The 20,095-nt window shown below is 40.1% G+C and overlaps 1 protein-coding gene across 1 annotated transcript; it reads right to left on the reverse strand.

The window, feature by feature from the left end:
* Positions 1-638: 638 nt before the first annotated feature.
* ABHD13 (abhydrolase domain containing 13) lies at positions 639-17,696 on the reverse strand. The gene is made up of 2 exons (XM_041731148.1): positions 17,404-17,696; positions 639-1,800 (listed from the first exon to the last, which is right to left on the reverse strand). Exon 2 carries the CDS (start codon positions 1,778-1,780, stop codon positions 767-769), a length of 1,014 nt encoding a protein of 337 aa, XP_041587082.1. The 5' UTR covers positions 1,781-1,800; positions 17,404-17,696; the 3' UTR covers positions 639-766.
* Between the last annotated feature and the right edge of the window lie 2,399 nt (positions 17,697-20,095).

The following is a 20,095-nucleotide window of genomic DNA, read 5'->3' on the forward strand; positions in this document are numbered from 1 at the left end:
AGCTGCAGTAAAATCCTAAATTTCTATTTTTACATGCTATGATCCAGACTGTACCTAACAAAACACGGTACATGTATATTGGAAAATGGGGTCCCATTTATTTGTAAGAAAAAGCTGGATCTCAGCATTCACCGGAGCAAAAGTCAACGGCAACCTGCACACAGGCCTCAATTTCACTTCTTGCCAAGAACAAAATAGAGTTTACATAAAAATAGATATGACCCAGGTTACCATATACATAGGTATATGACCAGTACTATTTACATTAAAAACATTGCATTGCATAATTCAAGGAATAAAATACCATCATGCATTTCATTTTAACTGTTAAGGGGAAGAATGCAGTTACAGACTACGTTTGCTTACCATGATTGTCCTGGTATTTACTAAAGGCAGAATACTCAAAGGTTTCTCGTTTACAAATCTCCTTCCGCACCCAGCCATTAATCCATGTGTCACAGAGGGCACACCACTGAGGTAACAAGAAACTTTTGAATACAATATGCTATTATACTGGCATATTAAACTAAAGGTATGGATACATAACCACATTGAAAGGTTCGATGAAAATGTATGAAATAATCCCAAGAATTATAGTTCTTCAAATGTAAAAAACTATTTGGATCATCTCAAAGGAGCACTGAAGTCCTTTCAAAGTTTAATGTCACTCTTCAGACAAGTACAGACATAACACACTACTAGAAAGGAACATTCTTTATCATTCTGCACAAATTAAAATACAGTGCATTAATCAAAAAAAAAAACATCATATAATTGTTACATTAGATGAAGTTTTTGCCATTTCTTCAGGAGAATGACTTTTTATTACTTCTTTGATGAACTGTTCAAGGGCAGTGAAGTAACCCTGGCACTGCCATGTATCATTATGAGTTCCATCAGGAAAAATAGCTAATCTCTTAGTCCGAGATGGGGATAGTTCATAGAGTTGCTTCATCATTACTGGTGGGATCAACTGGTCAGAGAGTCCAGAGATGAAAAGAGAAGGCATTCTGCACTGAGAGATTTTTCTGTAGGACAAGAATTTATTTTTGTAGCACCATAAAGGAAGGTAACGCATCGGAAAGAATGAAAATAAAGTGCTGGCCATGTGCGGTATGCTTAAAAATGTGTTCTCCACCATAATGGCTGAAATCCTATGTGAATTTTCAGAAGCCAAATGAATAGCCACTGCTCCTCCCAAGGAACGGCCAAAAAGGAAGATTTTTGTTTTGTCAAGGTCAGGTCTAGTCATCACATAGTCTAGTACAGCTTCAGAATCTAGGTAGAGTCCTTCTTCACTTGCTTCTCCTTCGCTTTTCCCATATCCTCGATAATCAACAAGCAAAAGATTAACTTTGAGGTTAACCAACATAAGCAATGCATTTGGTAACCTGTGACCTATGTTGCCTGCATTCCCATGAAAATAAATTATAGTTGGGGAATAAGGTGAATTGTCTCCAGTGTATCTGATCAATATAAGATTTAGACGCACTCCATCTTTGGTTCTGATGAAAATGTTTTCATGTGGAATACCAGTGGGCATGGGAACATAAAGGCGTGACGAAGATGGCTGTTCTGGAAAATAAAGCAATACATCCTGGAATTTATATAGAATACCTGCTATTGATACGAATATTAACAAAAGTAAAATAACGCCTCCATACAGGTGAAAAGTCACTATTAAAGGTAAAAGAGAAATACGGCAAAGAGCCCAAGACCATGAAGCCAAGGCTATTAGCCATCTTTCAACAAAGTTCCACAGCATCCAGGACTTTTCCATTGTAGCTCTCCGAAAGTATCCTAAAGAGAAAGAGAGAGAGAGAATCAGTAATTCAACATACATTATTTTAAAAGTTAGTTCCGTGATATAAGAAATCATGGTCCTACGAGAATCTTTGAAAGGCTACATCAATCCATCCACCGTTGCTCTAATTTCCCTTGTTCCTTCAGTTCTCAAGTCTCCTTTCTCCTTCCACTACTGTGTTTAAGAAACACATATAATTCATCAAATTATATTCACTTTTTTTTTTAAAGTGCGTAATTACAGCCAGGTACTTTCATTACTGCTTTCTCCTTGATTTGATAGGACAATCAGTTGATGTCATGTTCCCAAATTTTTATATAAGGGATATGGAGGCTCAGGGGCATAAGTAAATTGCTGTGCTACAAGCTCCTCAGGCAGAAGAGCCCAGGGGCCAACTAGGATAATCCCAAAGCTCTTGGTGTGCTTACCAGTGAGCTAGGTAGGTTGAGGGGGGAAAAAAACTGTACTGAGGTTTAATTGACATATAACATATTATTTTCAGGTATACACATAAAGATATTGATATATGTTGGGAAACAATCACCACAGTAAGTCTAGTTAACATCTGTCACCATTCATAGTTGCAGAATTGTTTTCCTGTGATGAGAACTTCTAAGATGCGCTCTCTTAGCAACTTCCAAATATGCAAGACATATTAATGACAGTTGCCAAGCAGTAGACCATATCCCCATGGCTATTTATTTTACAACTGCAAGTTTGTACATTCACCCATCTCATCCATCCCTGCCTCTGGCAACCAACAATCTGTTCTCTGTATCTAAAAACTTGGGGTTTGGGTTTGGTTTTTGGAGTTTTTTTAAAAATTTTTTTTCTTGTCTTTCTCTGACTTCTTTGTTAGCATAATGCTCTCAGGTCCACCAAATTTTGTCGCAAACAGCAAGGTTTCATTCTTTTTTATGGTGTGGTAATAGTTTGCCATGTGTATATATCACAATTTCTTTACCCATTCATCCATCCATGGACACTTAGGTTGTTTTATATCTTGGCTGTTGTAAATAATGTTGCAATGAACATGGGGGGGGGGGGCGTATCTTTCTGAGTCAGTGGTTTTGTTTTCTTTGGATAAAGAGCCAGAAGCAGAATTGCTGGATCATCTGCTGGTTGTGGTTTTAATTTCTTGAGGAACCTCCATACTCTTTTCCACAGTGGCTGCACAGTTTACACTCCTACCAACAGTGGATGAGGATATCCTTTTCTCCACATCTTTGCCAACACTTCTTGTCTTGTTGATAAGAGCTATCCTGACAGGTAGGAGGGTATATCTCACTGTGGTTTTTGACTTGCATTTCCCTGACAATTTGTGATGCTGAACATCTTTTCATGTACCTGCTGGCCCTCTATATGTCTTCTCTGGAAAAATGTCTATTTCACTTCACAATCACATTGTGTTTTGCTGCTATTCAGTTGTGTGATTTCTTTATATACTTTGGATACTAACCCCTAATCAAATATATGATCTGCATAGATAGTGTGCCATTCAGTAGGCTATCGACTCACTTGTTGACAGTTTCCCTTGCTGTGCAGAAGCTTCATAGTCGGATATAGTCCCACTTACTTATTTTGTTTTTGTTGCCCATGCTTGGGTATCATAGATCCAAAAATCACTGCCAAGACAGATGTCCAGGGGCCTACTGCCAAGTGTTCCTCTAGGAGTTTTAGGGTTTCGGGCCTTAAAGTTCTTAATCCATTTTGAGTTAAATTTTTGTTTATGGTGTTAAGACTGGGCCAGTTTTATTCTTCTGCATGTGGAGATCCTGTTTTCCCAGTGCTATTTGTTGAAGAAATTGACCTTCCCCCACTGCATATTCTTAGCTCCTCTGCTATAAATCAACTGACCATTAGTGTGTAGGTTTATTTCTGGTCAGTCTATTCTGTTCTACTGATCTATGTATCTATTTTTATGCCAATACCACATTGTTTTGATAGACCTTTGTGATATAGTTTGAATCAGGGAGTGTGATGCCTCCGGCTTTTTCTTTTTCAAGGTTGCTTTGGCTCTTTGAGATCTTTTGTAGTTCCACAAAAATGTAGGATTACTGTTCTCTCTCTTTCTGCAAAAATGCCACTGCAATTTTGATGGTGATTGCATGGTATCCGTATATTATTCTGGGTAATATGGACATAACAATTCTTCTAATCCATGAACAGGCAGTATCTTTCCATCAATTTCTGTCTTTTTCAATTTCTTTCATTAATGTCTTAATAGTTTTCAGTGTACAGGTCTCCCACCTCCTTGATTAAATTTATTCCTATGTATTTTATGAAAATGTAAATAAAACCGTTTTCTTAATTTCTCTTTCTGATAATTATTAGTGCATAGAAACACAACAGATTTTTGTATATTGATTTTGTAAACTACAACTTTACTGAGCTAGGTAGGTTGAAGGCAAATTTTACTAAAGAGATAGTTAACATATTCTAACCAAGGCCACTCTGATATAATTTATTGTCAACTTTCTTTTTCACATTATAAATTATAAGTAAACAAACTAAAGTCAGAATAAAATATTTTCTTCTCTCCCTGGAGGTTTTCCGTTAAACTTAGAACAATAATTTATTTAAATTAACCACGGGTTTCTAATATTGTATTATTTTTTAGAAAAAGTTGAAGACTTTATTGTACACATTAAAATTTCAGATTGTCAGCATCATGAAATAATGCACAACTGTTCATATAGCTCTTATTGCAATTTCATATCATTGAGTCAAAACAGGTTGCTATGATTGCTATTGATAAAGCCACAAACACCTGGGGAATAAGTGTGAAACAATAGAGCAATTCTATTTGAGAACCAGAGATAAATGAAGAAAATGACTTACTAGAGAAAAACTTCTTTAAAGATTTCTGAAAATTATAATTGATAGAAGAAAACACAGAAGTAAAGTGATTCAAGCCAAAGCTTTTTGGTTATCAAATAAAAGTCTATGTATGGTATCTTAAAAAGGCAAAAAAGGTGAGATACAAGTTTTCTTATGTAGCAGTCATCTATTTATACATTTGCTTAATTTTAAAAATATTAAATTCTCTTTTACTCACTAATAAAACTACCATAAAGAAGTTATTCTTAAATTTAATAAATAACAGTTAATGACTAGCTTTTAAAAATTTTACTGTATTCTATAAGCTAATAAATGTGAAATTTTCATTCACTGAACTAAACACTGAAAAAAATCATAAAACCAAGTTAAATTAGACAGCTATAAAGAGGAGTTAGATGACTTAATAGATATGATCTTTCACTATTATCTCACCAAACACATCTTACTATTTCACTAAACACAGACTTTCAAATTTGAGTTCTTGTTCAAATGACTCTCATTGAACATAAACAGCATAGCATTTTTCTAAAGTTTCTCTGAAATCAATACTGCCACCCAGTTGTAGCAAGTTTTATTACAATGAGTACTATGGTAAGCCAGAGAAAAGCCGATATGTGAGGTGAAACAAAAATTCAAGCTTAAAAACCACAGAGGCAATACCTGAGCAGTAGGTATCAAGAACTGGTTAAAGACCGGATTGAAAGAGTCCGCACTCTAGCAGCCAAATCAGCCAATTACATTCAATACTGAAAACTGTTCCAGATCAATTATCAGTTAATATCTTTTACAACCTATGACAGCTATGTATCAACAGAGCTTAGAATCAGATAGGGCTACTCTATATTCCTTCAACATAGTGGATAAGTCTTAACAACACATCCGGCCCACTTAAACTTTTCATCTAATGTTTAATTTTATTTTTATATTTTTTAATTATAAGTGGTATCAATGATTTTCATTTGTACCAAAAAGGTGTACTTGAGAAATGTGAAAATACAACAGTGTTAACTTTATACATAATTTTTTAAAATTTATGTAATGATTAGGATTAGCAGAGTTTGAGATAAAATACAAGTATATTTTGCACTATTGGAAAATATATACCATTTAAGATTGCACTATTTGGAAAATATATACCATTTAAGATATTTCTTTAGTGAACAATTTCATGGTCTTTTCATAGTTAAAGCCAATCATTTATGACAGTTTTCAGAGAGATGAGTAACTCAAACACCATTTATTTGGTGATTTAGTAGAAAAAAACACTAACATTTCATCACCCTAAATTCTGCTCTATCATACATTTGCTGAATAATTTTGTGTTTGTCACTTATTTCCATTTTGAATTTCCTTTTTAGTACAATGAGAATCTTTAAAATGTCTATATATAAGGATGGTCAGTATTACCAAATGAAACTAAAAGCATTTACAAATACTATGGAGATATGGTAATTTCATCTGCTTTTGTGACTAGTATTTCTAGCTGTACTACCATGTTTCTAACCATGTTCTGCTCAAATTAACATCAACATCAGAATGTACAAAGTAAATCTAGAAATTTGATAAGGGTCCCTATTATCTTGCATAATCAAGAGCTGACTCAGTTTTCAAATCAAACAAAATCTACTACAACATTACATACATACATATATGTAATATATATACACACACATACATATGTGTATATATAATATATAGGAAATAGTTATAATCTTCAATTACTCAAACTCTGAAAAATTATCTTTTTAAAAGTATCCTCTTTAATTTCTAATTTCAACATACAATTTTGAATTTAAATCTATAAGGCCAACAACTGTCTTCCTTTTTCACTACCATATCCCTACTGGGTAGTACACCACTTGACATACATTCAAGACTAAGATGCTTTTTAAATGAACAACCCAGTAATGTATCTAAATTATTAGACTTCTTAGAAAACATAGCTGTATTCTGAGCATATATATATATGGCATATTTGAGTCCATTTCTGGTTAGAAATAGAGGAATTAAATTTGCAGTTTTCAACAGAGCATTCCTGAACAGTCTTTGTGACTTTTGTGATAAATGTAGCTAAATGACTTTGTGATAAACAAATGTAATCTTATAATCTTAAACTGTAGAAGATAGAATCAAAGTCAATCCATTTGGAAGAATATCAAATAGAAATCAATTGTAAGGGGGACAGGTGAATAAAAACTGCTCTGAAGTGTGTATGCTGTCTTCTATTTACTATGCTTTGGCATATCAGTGGTTTAGAAAGAGACCTCTACTCACAGACTGTCATTTTTACTTAACCCAATTATGCTAATAATTTCTGATCCCTAGTCTGTGTCACACCTCTATACTCTTAAAGGAACTGGAGCAAGCAAACCTAATATAGGAAGGATTTTTTTATTTACTAAATTTGTTGAAACGATCAGCAAAATACAATTACTGGAGGCATTTGCTCACATGTAAAACTTGTACAGACCCAGATGTTAGGAAAGTCAGTAAGAATGAATGCCACCTCTAATACAGTCCACTGTATAGATCCCATAGCTAGTGGTATGCAAGTTTTCCATATATTTTGTCAATAATTTAGTGTAAGTAAAGAAAGTAAAACCTTTTCTCAGGCATGAAAAAAATGACCTCTGGTTAACCTTCTAGTAGTTTCCCTGGAAACCCATAAAGGTGGGATACTAGCTATTTCTAGACAATGTTTTGTGTGGTAAACTTGACCCCGAGTGGTGAGCAAAATCTAGATTGATTTTTAAAGATTTTATTTATTTATTCATGAGAGACACACAGAGAGAGGCAGAGACGCAGGTAGGGGGAGAAGCAGGCTTTCCATGGGAAGCCTGATGTGGCACTCGATCCCAGGACTCAGGGATCATGAGCTGAGCCAAAGGCAGATGCTCAACCATTGAGCCACCCAGGTGTCCCTAAATCTAGATTTAAATACTGAGGAGGGCTACCCATGTCCAGGAGGAAGTATAAAGGTGGCCTTTTCTCAACAGGGATATGGCTTGTAACTGGCGTGTCCTCTGCTAAGTCCTGGATGCCCATGAGCTATTACAAAAGATACTATTTCCCAGTAAGCAGGAAGCAGCTAAGTCAGAGTGGCACCTGCTCCCAACCACATCATCTTTCCACTAGCCTGAGTTATTATTTGGGAACAACACACCTGATACTAACATGCTGGCTTTTCTATCCCATATATTTCAACAAAGGCGAGAGAATGCCAAGTATGGTCTATCAGGTCTTGAGAGTGTGAATATCCACCTGAACCCAAGACCATTGCTGGCCGTGGACAATAAACAAGGCAAGATGTTATACCTTAGAGTACATTTTATGGGGCAAAACATTTATGAAATGTGATGCCAAATAAGATGGATTATCTGCCAGGTTCTTTTGAATGATCAAATGCATTTGCTGAGGCCTCTTAGTATCCTAAACAATCAACTTTATACTAACTAGAAGGGTTGCATAAAGGGAAAGAACATTAGACCTACAGACAACAGAAACTCAGACAACCAGTATCTTCTCATCTTCCATGCTTCCACCTTACTATGTTCTATCACACCAGATCCCACAGTCTGAAGTCTCTAAAACCCATCCAGCTGTGGCTTTAACCACCTCACTTAATCTTTACTTAATATAGGAGAATCTGATGCATGAGCTCTCATCACGATCTCTCATAAAAAGTAAACCTCATTTGCTAATAAATCCAATGGTTCTTTCTCAATAAACACTGCAACATCACAACCCCTAAGCAGCACCAAACACTGACTTCCTCAGCTTCCAGTATACTCAAATTCCAGCAGTCCTCCCTCTGACCCAACCCCTAATATAGGTATTTTCCAAGGTCTTGTCCATTTATCTCCTTTCCCTCAGCCATCTCATTCTCTCTCATGGCTCCAATTATCATACTGGTTGTATAAATTATTCTGATTCTGTGTCTACTCCATCTACAGTCTCAATTTACCTGTTTCCTGAGTACCTGATGTTCAGTGACACCTCAAACTTATCTATAACTAACCATACCCTTCTCCTCATCTTACATTTTGAATGTTTTATGTTAATTATGAAAAAAAAAAAAAAGCATGATGTGTAAACACTTTAAAAAAACAGGTGAAATTCTGGAGCTCAATATATAATAATAAGTAAACTAAAGCTTAAGCACATTATTATAACACACACAGGTCGTGATTCAATGAAAAATCAACATTAAAAATAATTTTGTGCTTTTTATTTAGATGAAGTAATTAGAGGCCTCAAATTGATACTAGTAAGCACTTCTCAAGAAATAATCTATTGAGGGGTGCCTGGGTGGCTCAGTCGGGTGAGACACCAACTCTTGATTTTGACTCAGGTCATGATCTCAGGGTCTTGAGATTGAGCCCCAGGCAGTTGGGCTCCCTGACCCTCCTCCTGCTCCTGTGTTCACACTCACTCTAAGATAAATAAATGAATCTTTAAAAAAGAAGAAGGGGCACCCGGGTGGCTTAGCATCTTCCTTTGGCTCAGGTCATGATCTCATAGTCCTGGGATAGAGCCCCCATATGGGGCTCCCTGCTCCATGGGGAGTCTGCTTCTCTCTCCCTCTCTCTCTCTCTCTCTTTCCCCCTTCCCACTGCTCATGTTCTCTCTCCCCGTCTCAAATAAATAAATGAAAATCCCCCCCAAAAAGAAATATTCTATTGGAAGCATGACTAATTTTTATTATAATGTATAGGCAAAGTAGATATGAAAGTTTTCCTTTTAAAAAAAATTGTTTTGAAATATTAGCAACATCTTGTACTGTCAGAACCATCAGGTTGGCTACAGTGTCAGTAGAGTGATAAGTCAACCAAGTGAGTGATAGGCATGCTCACCTGATCTCCATCACCTCATGTGCTCCCTCATATATACGTACCTGGAGAAATGCGAATGGCTCCATGCCTAAGGGAAAATACTTAAATACTGTCTAACCTCATGCTCAACAAAAAGAGAGCAATAGCAAAGTCATGCCCCTCCTCAATGACAAGTCCTCAGAACACCACAAACGCCCACGGGAGTTCTCAAACCCATCCTAGGCCAGTGAAGCGGTCCCTCAGTTTCCCAGCCTTGTCAGATTCCAATGCATCCCTCCCTACTATTTAAAGGTTAAAGGTCATGCCACAAATATGTACAGATCCCATTATGTGCATGATAGTGCCTAGGGACTACAGACTATTTAAATTTAATAAATGTATAGCCCTTGTCCTCATGTAGCTCGTGATCTACTAAGGAAACACACGGGGCATATATAACAATGCACGTGTAATATAAGTTGACTTAATTATAGAGAAGACAAAGAAAATCAAAGATCACAATTGCCCTTAAACACAGCAAAAGAAAAATAAAGCCATAATGATGTGTCCTTTACAACATGATTTAGTCATCTCTACATTTTATCATGCTTGTTTACTTAGAGAAACCATGTGGAAATCTATGCAAACTTTTAAAAAACAGGACAAAGCACAACTCCCTGATTAAGGATTTCTCTTACTTGCCATCAAATAGCTGTCTATGCCACATATTTTTATCCATTTAGCATAATTATTCACAGGAAGTGGAAGTATGCAGGCATAATCTAAGTAAATACTTGGCCATCACAGTGTCAAGGAAATCAGAGCAGCCAAACTGGATGAGCTTAACGTTCCCATTAAGCCTGAGACCTTCCTTTGCCAGTGGTTTTCAAAAGGTGGTTGCACTGCAGATGCCTAGGGACACCAAGACCCTCTGACGTGTCTCTGAGATCTGCATTATAATTATATTAAGACACTATTTGCACTAATGGTACAAAACCAGTGCTGCATACGACTGCAGCTGCCTGGCAACAAACAAGACAGAGCAACCAGGAGTCCTATTCTTTATCCCCATGAATTCCAGGAAAGGGGGGGAATGTCAGTTTTACTCAAGAATGTCACTGAAAAACTCATTAAAAAAGTATTAATTATATCTCAACCAATGAGTACACATCTTCCATGTTCTGAGTGACAAGTGTGTGACACAATGAGGAGGACACCAGATCACTAGTGCTGTGTACTGACAGTCTGAGTTGTGAGCTGAACTATGTGCTTTGTTTAGGTGATAATATTTTTACTTAAAAAGACAATTAAACGGGAAGTCCCAGTGGCTCAGCAGTTTAGTGTTGCCTTCGGCCCAGGGCGTGATCCTGGAGACCCGGGATCAAGTCCCACATCAGGCTCCCTGCATGGAGCCTGCTTCTCCCTCTATGTCTCTGCCTCTCTGTGTGTGTGTCTCTCAGAAATAAATAAAATCTTAAAAAAAAAAAAAAAAGACCATTAACAAAACTATGGTTCCTCAGGCTTAGGTGTCTGGCACACATTCCACAGAAAATGAATGTGAAGTTGCCAATAGCTTCCCATGACTTCAGAGACTTTTCTGATGGCATTGTGGTAATGATATTATTAGCAAATGTGATTTTTGATAACCTTTCAAACATATCGGCATTTGGAACTATCTGCCCAACACAGCAAACAAATATTTTCCAAACAACCAATGAATGATACCACATAAACAAAGCATGAGTAAAAGTTTATTGTGAGATAAACTGATGGATTTTTTAAAAAAATATTTTCTTTATTATTCATGAGAGACACACACACACAGAGGCAGAGACATAGGCAGAGGGAAAAGCAGGCTCCCTGCAGGGAGCCTGACGCAGGATTTGATCCCAGGATCATGACCTGAGCCAAAGGCTGATGCTCAACCACTGAGCCACCCAGGCGTCCCTACAAAAGTTCTTTGATACAGGTTTCAGATTCCACAACGTAACTAACCCTTAAGATGCTATCTGTCTAGTATTGGAATAGTATCCATAATAACCATAATACTACTCTCTTATCAACTATGGGTCTGTGCAAGCCTGATCTGCCTCATAAAGTTCCCCTCAAACAGCCTACCTTCTGAGAATGATACAGAAACGTGATGATCAGCCTGTATTCTATCAAGCAGACATTAAAGATATTTTTTTTTTTTGACATTAAAGATATTTACAGAGATCTGTAAAACAATGCCATACTCCTCATTATTATTTTTTTGCAAAGACAGCTGTTCTGAATAAAAAATATATTAATATGCAATAAATATTTTGCTGCCACTTTAAAATGATAATTTACATATTTCATAAACTCTCAGCTTTAGTTTCTAACAATGAATACCTCTCTCTAGAGTATACATATACAAGAACACTTTGGCATCCCTGGTAATTCTTTAAAATGTAAAGGGTTCTGAGACCAGAAAGTTTGAAAAACACTGTTCTATAGTGCCTAACTATATAACCTTACCATCTTTCTCCTCCAGAAACTTGTCTCCTTCAAATTAAGAATGATATACTATGGAGAGAACTAGGTAACTATCAAATCATCCTAAATACCCCACAAATTGTCCTGAAGACTGACAGAACAGATTCCACAACTAAAAGGAGAAAAGAGGCCACGTCTAAGAAGATTCTTACAGCTGAGACTTGCAGTACTAGGTGGAATCAAAGCGGGGCAAGTGGACTTCCTTGTCTTGTTCCTGATCTTTGTTAGGGCTAAAGCATTAAATCTTCCACCACTGAGTATGCTGTTACTTTTGAGTGTTTTATATTTACATGGCTTTCATTTGTTGAAGTATATCCTCTCATACCCACTCTGTTGAGAGTTTTTATAATAAAACCAGATGTTTGATTTTTTCAATAGTTTATTCTGAACATTAAAATGATCTTATGATTTTTATCCTTCAATTTGTTAATGTGTGGCATCATGCTGACTGAGAATATTGAGCCACTACTGGATCCCCAGAATAAGTCCCTGAAACTAGTATAATAATGTATGCCAACTATACTGGAATTAAAATAAAAGAAAAAAGAAAAATCCCCACCCCCACTCCCAAAGAAAGAAGTACTACATTAAGTATTTTGTGCATTACAACATATGCAGGTTGCTAAAGCTTGCTAGATTTTGGAAGAGAAGTATCCTTTTTTTTTTTTAATTTTTTTTATTTATTTATGATAGTCATACAGAGAGAGAGAGAGGCAGAGACACAGGCAGAGGGAGAAGCAGGCTCCATACACCGGGAGCCTGACGTGGGATTCGATCCCGGGTCTCCAGGATCGCGCCCTGGGCCAAAGGCAGGCGCCAAACCGCTGCGCCACCCAGGGATCCCGAAGAGAAGTATCTTTAATAAAAAGACCTAATATTTTTCAGGTTCCCAAGGATCCTAAACATAAGACAGATGACAAGCTGTGGAGAGGAAATTTTCTGCCTAGGCAAAGGTTCTGTGTCACTCTGGGTGAGGCTTGTACCCGGTGAATGCTGCTTCCCACATTCTCAAATCACTAGCCAAGTCGATATTTAAATATGGCAACCTATTTTTTTTTTTTTAAGATTTTATTTATTCATTCATGATAGTCACAGAGAGAGAGAGAGAGAGGCAGAGACACAGGCAGAGGGTGAAGCAGGCTCCATGCAGGGAGCCCGACGTGGGATTCGATCCTGGGTCTCCAGGATCGCGCCCTGGGCCAAAGGCAGGCGCTAAACCGCTGCGCCACCCAGGGATCCCGGCAACCTATTTTGAATGGGTATTCCCACATATCATTTTTTTAGCTTGGGTTTCAGTTTCCACATTTGCAGAAAGAATCCCTAAGATCTCACAAATTCTTTTTTTTTTTTTTTTTAAGATTTTATTTATTTATTCATGAAAGACAGAAAGAGAGAAAGGAGCAAAGACACAGGAAGAGGGAGAAACAGGCTCCATGCAGGGAGCCCGACGGGACTCGATTCCAGGTCTTCAGGATCAGGCCCTCAGCTGAAGGCAGCGCTAAACTGCTGAGCCACCAGGGATGCTCAGGTCTCACAAATTCTATTTTATAGGTGATAGAGAAAAATCAAAGGCAGAGTTGGAAAATAAGCATCAGATTATAAACAGTCTTTGCTAACTACCACAGAAGGTTGGCGGGCCCAGTTATATGACTTTAACAAGTAACTGAAAAGTTAGGGAGAGGTAAGTATTCACCAAGATTAAAAATGATTCTCCAGCAATCTCGGATGTGCACAGATCCAGTGATTTTATATTTAAGTTGAGGTTTGTGAAGTATTTTATTCATCATACACTTTCCAGTCTCCTTCCCAGACCCCTGTCAAATAACACATTTTTAAAGCACACGTAGTTAAAGTTGTAGAAAATAACTCTGGCTGAGCAACCTTTACGTAAAACTACAGACATAGCATGTTTTAGGAGTGTGTAATTACTAGGAGAGGAGAAAAGAAAACTAGGAATATACAAGGAATGATCATGAGTTTCTGTGAACTCTGCAATGTCTTGTTTCTGCTTTAATAGAACTCAGGTTAATGTTTCCAGTAGAAAAGTAATGTACATGATGGCAAACATTAAACATTACTTTCAAGTCTAGAGTAACAACCACCATCAACTTCTTCCTTGCCAAAAAATATTATCACCCCCCTTTGAAGTTGGTAATCTATTCAGATCAGTTCTTTATCCAGCAATATTTTATCTACAAATTAAAAACAACTTAAATATATCAAGACTAAAACCCAAATTATGGGAATGAATACATTTTAATTATTGCCTCGATAACTAGGGAGAGTAAATCAGACAAATACGTTATTCTTTCAACCACACTTAAAATTATATTTTAATAAAGGTCAGAATTTTCACACAAAAAAGTAAATGCTCATTATCCTTACTATTTTTTCATTGCAAATGTTTACACTGTATTACACAGTATATGGTGATTTACTGATTCTGCCAACAGTACAAGATCGTTAAAAAAAACCACAGATGTTTACCTGCACGTGAAAGACAAATTCCCTCTATGAATGTGAGTGAAGGTTCCCCAACTATATACACACAATGGAAAAAGTCCTCACTCATGAATATACTATTATTTTTCAAGGCCCTTAAGTCCATCTCAAATTGATAATTTGGGGAATAGCTTGTTTAAAAATAAAAACTGATCATTCATTAAAAAACGTACCTACAAACAAAACAAAACAAAACAAAACAAAACAACATACCTACAAGTGACAGAACGGTGCACGTTCAAGCAAAGGCTGTAAAACTTAGAAAGCAAATTCATGTGTCATCACTAACAGCCAGATCACAGACAAACAATGAGTATCCCATGCTGCTCCTCAAGCACTCTGAAGGAATTCAGTTTCCAATCCCATTCCCAGTAATACAGAACTCAGACTCAACCTTCCTGCATCCAAAGATCTCCTTTTCTGCGCAGGGAAGTTAAGAAATCATGCCAGCTGCACAGCTGACGTGGAAACACAAGTAGCTATCTCTGTGCTGGAGACACCACAGAATGAATTATCTACTTCCCTAATGGGTATCCACATGTCATCAATAATGAAAAAGGGTGTATTAATAGTCCTTTGGGACAAATGAACAACAATGGCCTATGAAAATGTTGGAGAGTAACTGAATAGTTGAGATAGCTTTTTACATTGGGATTTAAACCTGCTTGAGCAGATATCTCAAACACATCAGACAGCCACACAAATGGCATTTTCCTGCTGCCCCCTTTACTTGAAGCATGGAAAACTTGGCAAATACAGCCAACTCTGAGAGAACAAAGATGACAGATCACTGTCACTATGGAAGCCAATCACAATTTGTCCTGAGATTATAAATATCTGTAAGAAAGAAAATTATTTAAAAAGATTCACAAAAGCTAAAAATGCAAATAAGTAATGTTAGAATTAAAACTGATAATGAAATTCAGACAAAGTTTCCAACTTATGGAGGGGGTACTGTTCTAGATACTTTACTCAAAACTAGATGGATGAAACTTAAAAATCATTTTTCTCATAAAACCAACGTTGCAGAAATAAAATTCTCAGGCTAACTCAATAATGTATATAGTTCACTTTGGTTAAATACTACAGCTTTGCAACTTCAGAAGGTACTGCTGTAGGAGTCAGGACCTATAAGAAATAGTAACAAAATATGTAATAACTCATTATGAAGTGTATCCTTTGAGGGGGAAAACATCTCAACTAGAAAAATTAGAAAAACTGGATCCCTTTTCTTCGGTCCAAACCTAAGAAGGGTTATCTAAGGGTCTCAGGCATTCCTGAATGAGATTTAAGCAAGAATTAGAAAGATTTTAGAATCTGAGTTATAACTGAGTTCTAAATCAGTGAAAAACAGAAATAGATTCCCCTGAAATGAGCAGCAAGAGAGGGGAGATCACAGGAAAACGTCAGGCCTGGCAGCCTCCTGAACCTATCACCAAGTTCTCACTTAGCTGGTGAAGCCTGTCACTCAGAGGGCAAGGGCCAGGTGTGCCCGAGAAGGCAGGTGGGGCTCCCGGGTCTGGACGCACAGATGGTCCTGAGCTGGCTTAGACGCGTCATTTCAAATCACCTACCAAAGGGAGGCAGTGTGATGCAGCGGAAAGAGACCTGTTTTCTGGCTTGGTCTGTAATTACCTGGGTGACTTCTGCCAACTCACTTAGCTTCTCTAACTATAGGTTTCCTCCGAGGTAAATGGGAGGTGAAACACATAATTGAAAAACTGCTGGGATCTAGCGTGATACATAGTGTGTTAGTGCAGCTACTTCCCTAACTAAGACCACATTCAAAGCGTTTATTATCCACCCACAGCGGGGTAAGGGAAAGTAAGTACAACTAGAACTTCTGCTAGACTTGGGTTAAATAAGACAAGACTCACTGGAGAATACCTGAGTATGTGCACACAGGAAATAAGCTGGGCAATGCCTTATTTTTTCTGTGAAAACCCAGCTCCCTCAGGAAGCCTGCGAGGGACCTCTGCTCCCTACTAGCAACCGTTCCACATTCTGTAGTCAGTACAAATTTACGTGGTGCCGCCTACTACCACAGGATAACGAATTTATCTGCTTCACACAGGCCGGGACTTCCTTGACGACGAGGACTTCATCTCTTCGGTTCTGTATTTTCAGTACACAGCGCCTGGCACATAGTAAGTCCATGCACAGGGACTGAATGGAGCAGTCTGCTTTGGGGTAGGGTAGTGAGATGGCATTACATGGGTAGCGGCCAACGGCTACTTACTGAAATAACATTGAACTTTTTAAGCAAAAGACGTGATTAATCTAAGCCTGCACACGGAGAAGTACTGACCCGTGCCAGGGAGACCGGGAGGGGATCACCCAACGTCAAACATCAGCACGCGAAGCCCCTGTACCTACTCAGTTACCACCTAGCTGCCCCATGTGAAGCGGCTGTGGAATAAAAAATATGGGGTTTTGGTCATGACACCCCAGGAGTAAGGCTAATGACGCGTTCTGCAGGAAATGCATTCAGCGGACAGACACCCCGGCGGGACCGGCCGCGGCCATGCGGGGTGCGGTCGCGCTGGTCCCTGGACACCCCAAACTTCCCGCCCGGGAACCCGCAGGTCGAAGGCTGTCGGCGCCAGGTCCCCGCGCCCGAGCCAGGGACGTTCCGGCTCGCTGTCCCTCGGGGCGCGGGGGGCGCGGGGGGGCGCGGGGGGCGCGGGGGGCGCGGGGGGGCGCGGGGGGCGCGGGGGCCTCCCGGTACTGGTCCGTGCGCGCTCCTGGGAACGCGGCGGACCAGGTCCCGACCCCCGCACGGCAGCCCGGGGCCCCGCGCCCGCGCCCGCGCCCGCGCCCCCGCCGGGCCCCGCACCCACCTCGCGGCAGACCCCGCCGGCCGCCCTCCCACCCCCGCCGGGAGCGCTCCCGGCCGCCGCCGCCGCCGCCGCGCGCCGCACTTACTTAGACCCGCTCGCAGGCTGCGCAGTCGGCCGCGGACACGGAAGCCGGCGCCGCGCAGCAGCGTCCCCCGGCGCCGCTTCCGTCGCTCCTCATCGTCCTCCGCCAGCCGAGGGGCCGCCGCCGTCGCCACGGTCTAGCCCGGAGCTCTTGCGGCGCCGCTCTCGGCTCCTCCACTTCCGGCCCACGCTCGGTGTCGCCGGCAAATATCCCCGCCGGCACCCACATCACCTGCTCTCCTCTCAGCCTTCCTCCCCCAAGCGCGAACCGGCCCGCCCTCCCGGGCGTGCGCACAAGCGGCGGTCGCGGGGAGTCCCCGCGACGGTGGCCCGCGAGGACAAGATACCGTGGAGCCTGGACCCCGGCCCAGTGGAGCTCGCGGCGCGCTACCCGCGGCTTCTGCGCCAGGGGGCCTCTGGAGGCCTTCGACACTCCTCCGGGGGCCCCCAGGTGAGTGTTTGTAATGCTCCAGATTTCCCTTCGGGACACAGTTCTAAGTGTGCACACAAATAAATATTAATTACATAAGAAAGCGTGTCTGCCTAATAGAGTTATGAGCGCATTACAGTGTATTCCCCTACGTACTTAAAATGCATGCATAACTCATTTTGTTTCTATTTTCTCCCAACCCAGCCCTCTCCGACCTCTAGCAGAGGCCTGCACCTGGGGAGATTTAGACGGGCTTTCAAAGGAAAAGAATGCAAAATAATCTTATTTTTGCAAATTTTACAAAAGCACGGGCCCAGGGGAACACTGCTAGAGCCCAGGGCGTGGGAAGTGGCCACACAAATGAGCCCTTGAAGCTAATATTTCATTAGATTCACTGTCTTTTTAAAAAAATTTTTTTAAGAGATTTTATTTATTTTGAGAGAGAACACAAGTTGGGAGAGGGGCAGAGAGAAAGAGAGAGAATCTCAGGCAGACTCCCTGCAGAAGGTGGAGCCCAACAGGGGCCTCCATCTCACCACCCGGAGATCATGAGCTGAAATCAAGAGTCCGAGGAGGCTTAACCTACTGAGACATCCAGGTGCCTCTCATTAGCTTCACTGTCAACCCACCTGGGGACCAAGTTGTACTAAATAGTTTTTCTACAGATGTTTGTCCCCCTCCCTCAGCCATTCTCTATTCTCTGCACCTTATTTTATATATAGAGAAAATATTTCATATTAAAAACAAACAACGACAAATAGACGTGTATCTTGCCATCAGTCAGAGCGCTCCAGGTCAAATCCAGGCTCTTGATGATAGCCTCCTGTGTCACCTAATAAATGCCAGGCACTAGGGTAGACTACTTATATAAAGTAATAATCAAAGCAACTCTAGAAAATACGTAATGAGAAACCCTTATCTTTGAACCAACCGTTAGAAAAGCTAAAATATCATGGTAAATTGGAGACTAAAATTTGAATCAATTTGGAGTTTGGTTTCATAATCCATGGTTCTTCTCTTAGATCAGCAACATAAAGTGCAAACTCTGATACTGTAGGAGCTCAGTAGATGCTGAACAAGCTGCAGATGTGCACAGACAAATGCCCTTTCATAAGATGGGCAACTATGGGATGTCCTCTACCAAAACTGTTGGGTGCTGCTCCAAAATAAATTAAATAGTAGGTAGAGAAATTACCATCACCAGAGTATCCTGTGACTTTAAAACTTCATAGCTGATTTCAGAGACATTTTTGGATAACTTAGGTGAGTTGGACATACAAGGAAATTGTTGTTGGACTCGAAGGAGCCCTAAGTCTAGCTCTACTACAAACTAATACTGTGAATTAAATAAGTGTCAGTTTTGTAAAATGCGATTTTTGTACACTAAGGACCCCTAAGGGCACTTAACAGCTTCAAAATGTTCTCAGAATCCATTGCAGCAAAATATCACTTTCTTATAATACCACATCTTAGAGCAACAATATCTTATGCTGAGGAAATAATTCCAAAAGTTGTTTCCCCCATTGTCATGGATAATTTCTCAATTCTCCATGAAAGAGGACAGGCCGTAACAAAACACTGGTAGAAATCAACAGCTCCTGGGACATAAGGACTGAGTTTGTTTTCATCTCAATCTTGAATACTTAGCAGAATTACTGTATTGGTGCTGAATAAAGGTTTGCCAAATAATTTTATTTTTAATCCTGGAACGGACGCTAAAAGAGTCCATAGTTGATTTCTGGGCATGCAACTCTTTATGTCTGTATCAAAAATTATGTGTTACGTATTTTTATGAATTATGTATTATTTCTGCATGAAGAGACAAGAACTCCCATCAAAGTTGTAACATCGTGAGAAACAAGTAGCAGAGGGCAGCCTTAGGCAATTTTGCAAATGCCTGTTTTTCCACTTGAATGAAACAGCAGACGTTTTGGGAGGGAAGATGCCCCTTTCAGTCCTGGGCACTGTCACAACCAAGCAGTGAGACACTCAGACGCCGTCACTTGCTAGGGAACACGCCACGCGGACCGAGGCCTAGGCTCATGGCCCCGTGCGCTCGATTCTCGCTCAGAGACGAAATCCACCCTCATCGGTCAACCACTGGCAAAGGGCACTGCTCCTCTGGGAGGCTAACAGGAGTCGTGTCGGCAGCTACCGGCGCCCTCCGCAGCCTGGCCAGGAGCGCCCCGGCCTAGCCCGAGCGTCCCCGCGCCTGCGCACAGCATCCCCGTGACGTCACGGCCCCGCGCTGCGACTGCGCCGACGC

Source organism: Vulpes lagopus, chromosome 16 (assembly GCF_018345385.1).
Source record: "Vulpes lagopus strain Blue_001 chromosome 16, ASM1834538v1, whole genome shotgun sequence".
NCBI classification, from domain to species: domain Eukaryota; kingdom Metazoa; phylum Chordata; class Mammalia; order Carnivora; family Canidae; genus Vulpes; species Vulpes lagopus.

What these genes read in the sequence shown, in the direction of transcription:
- ABHD13 (XM_041731148.1), bottom strand. Translation starts at nt 1,780, where the DNA reads ATGGAAAAGTCCTGGATGCTGTGGAACTTTGTTGAAAGATGGCTAATA.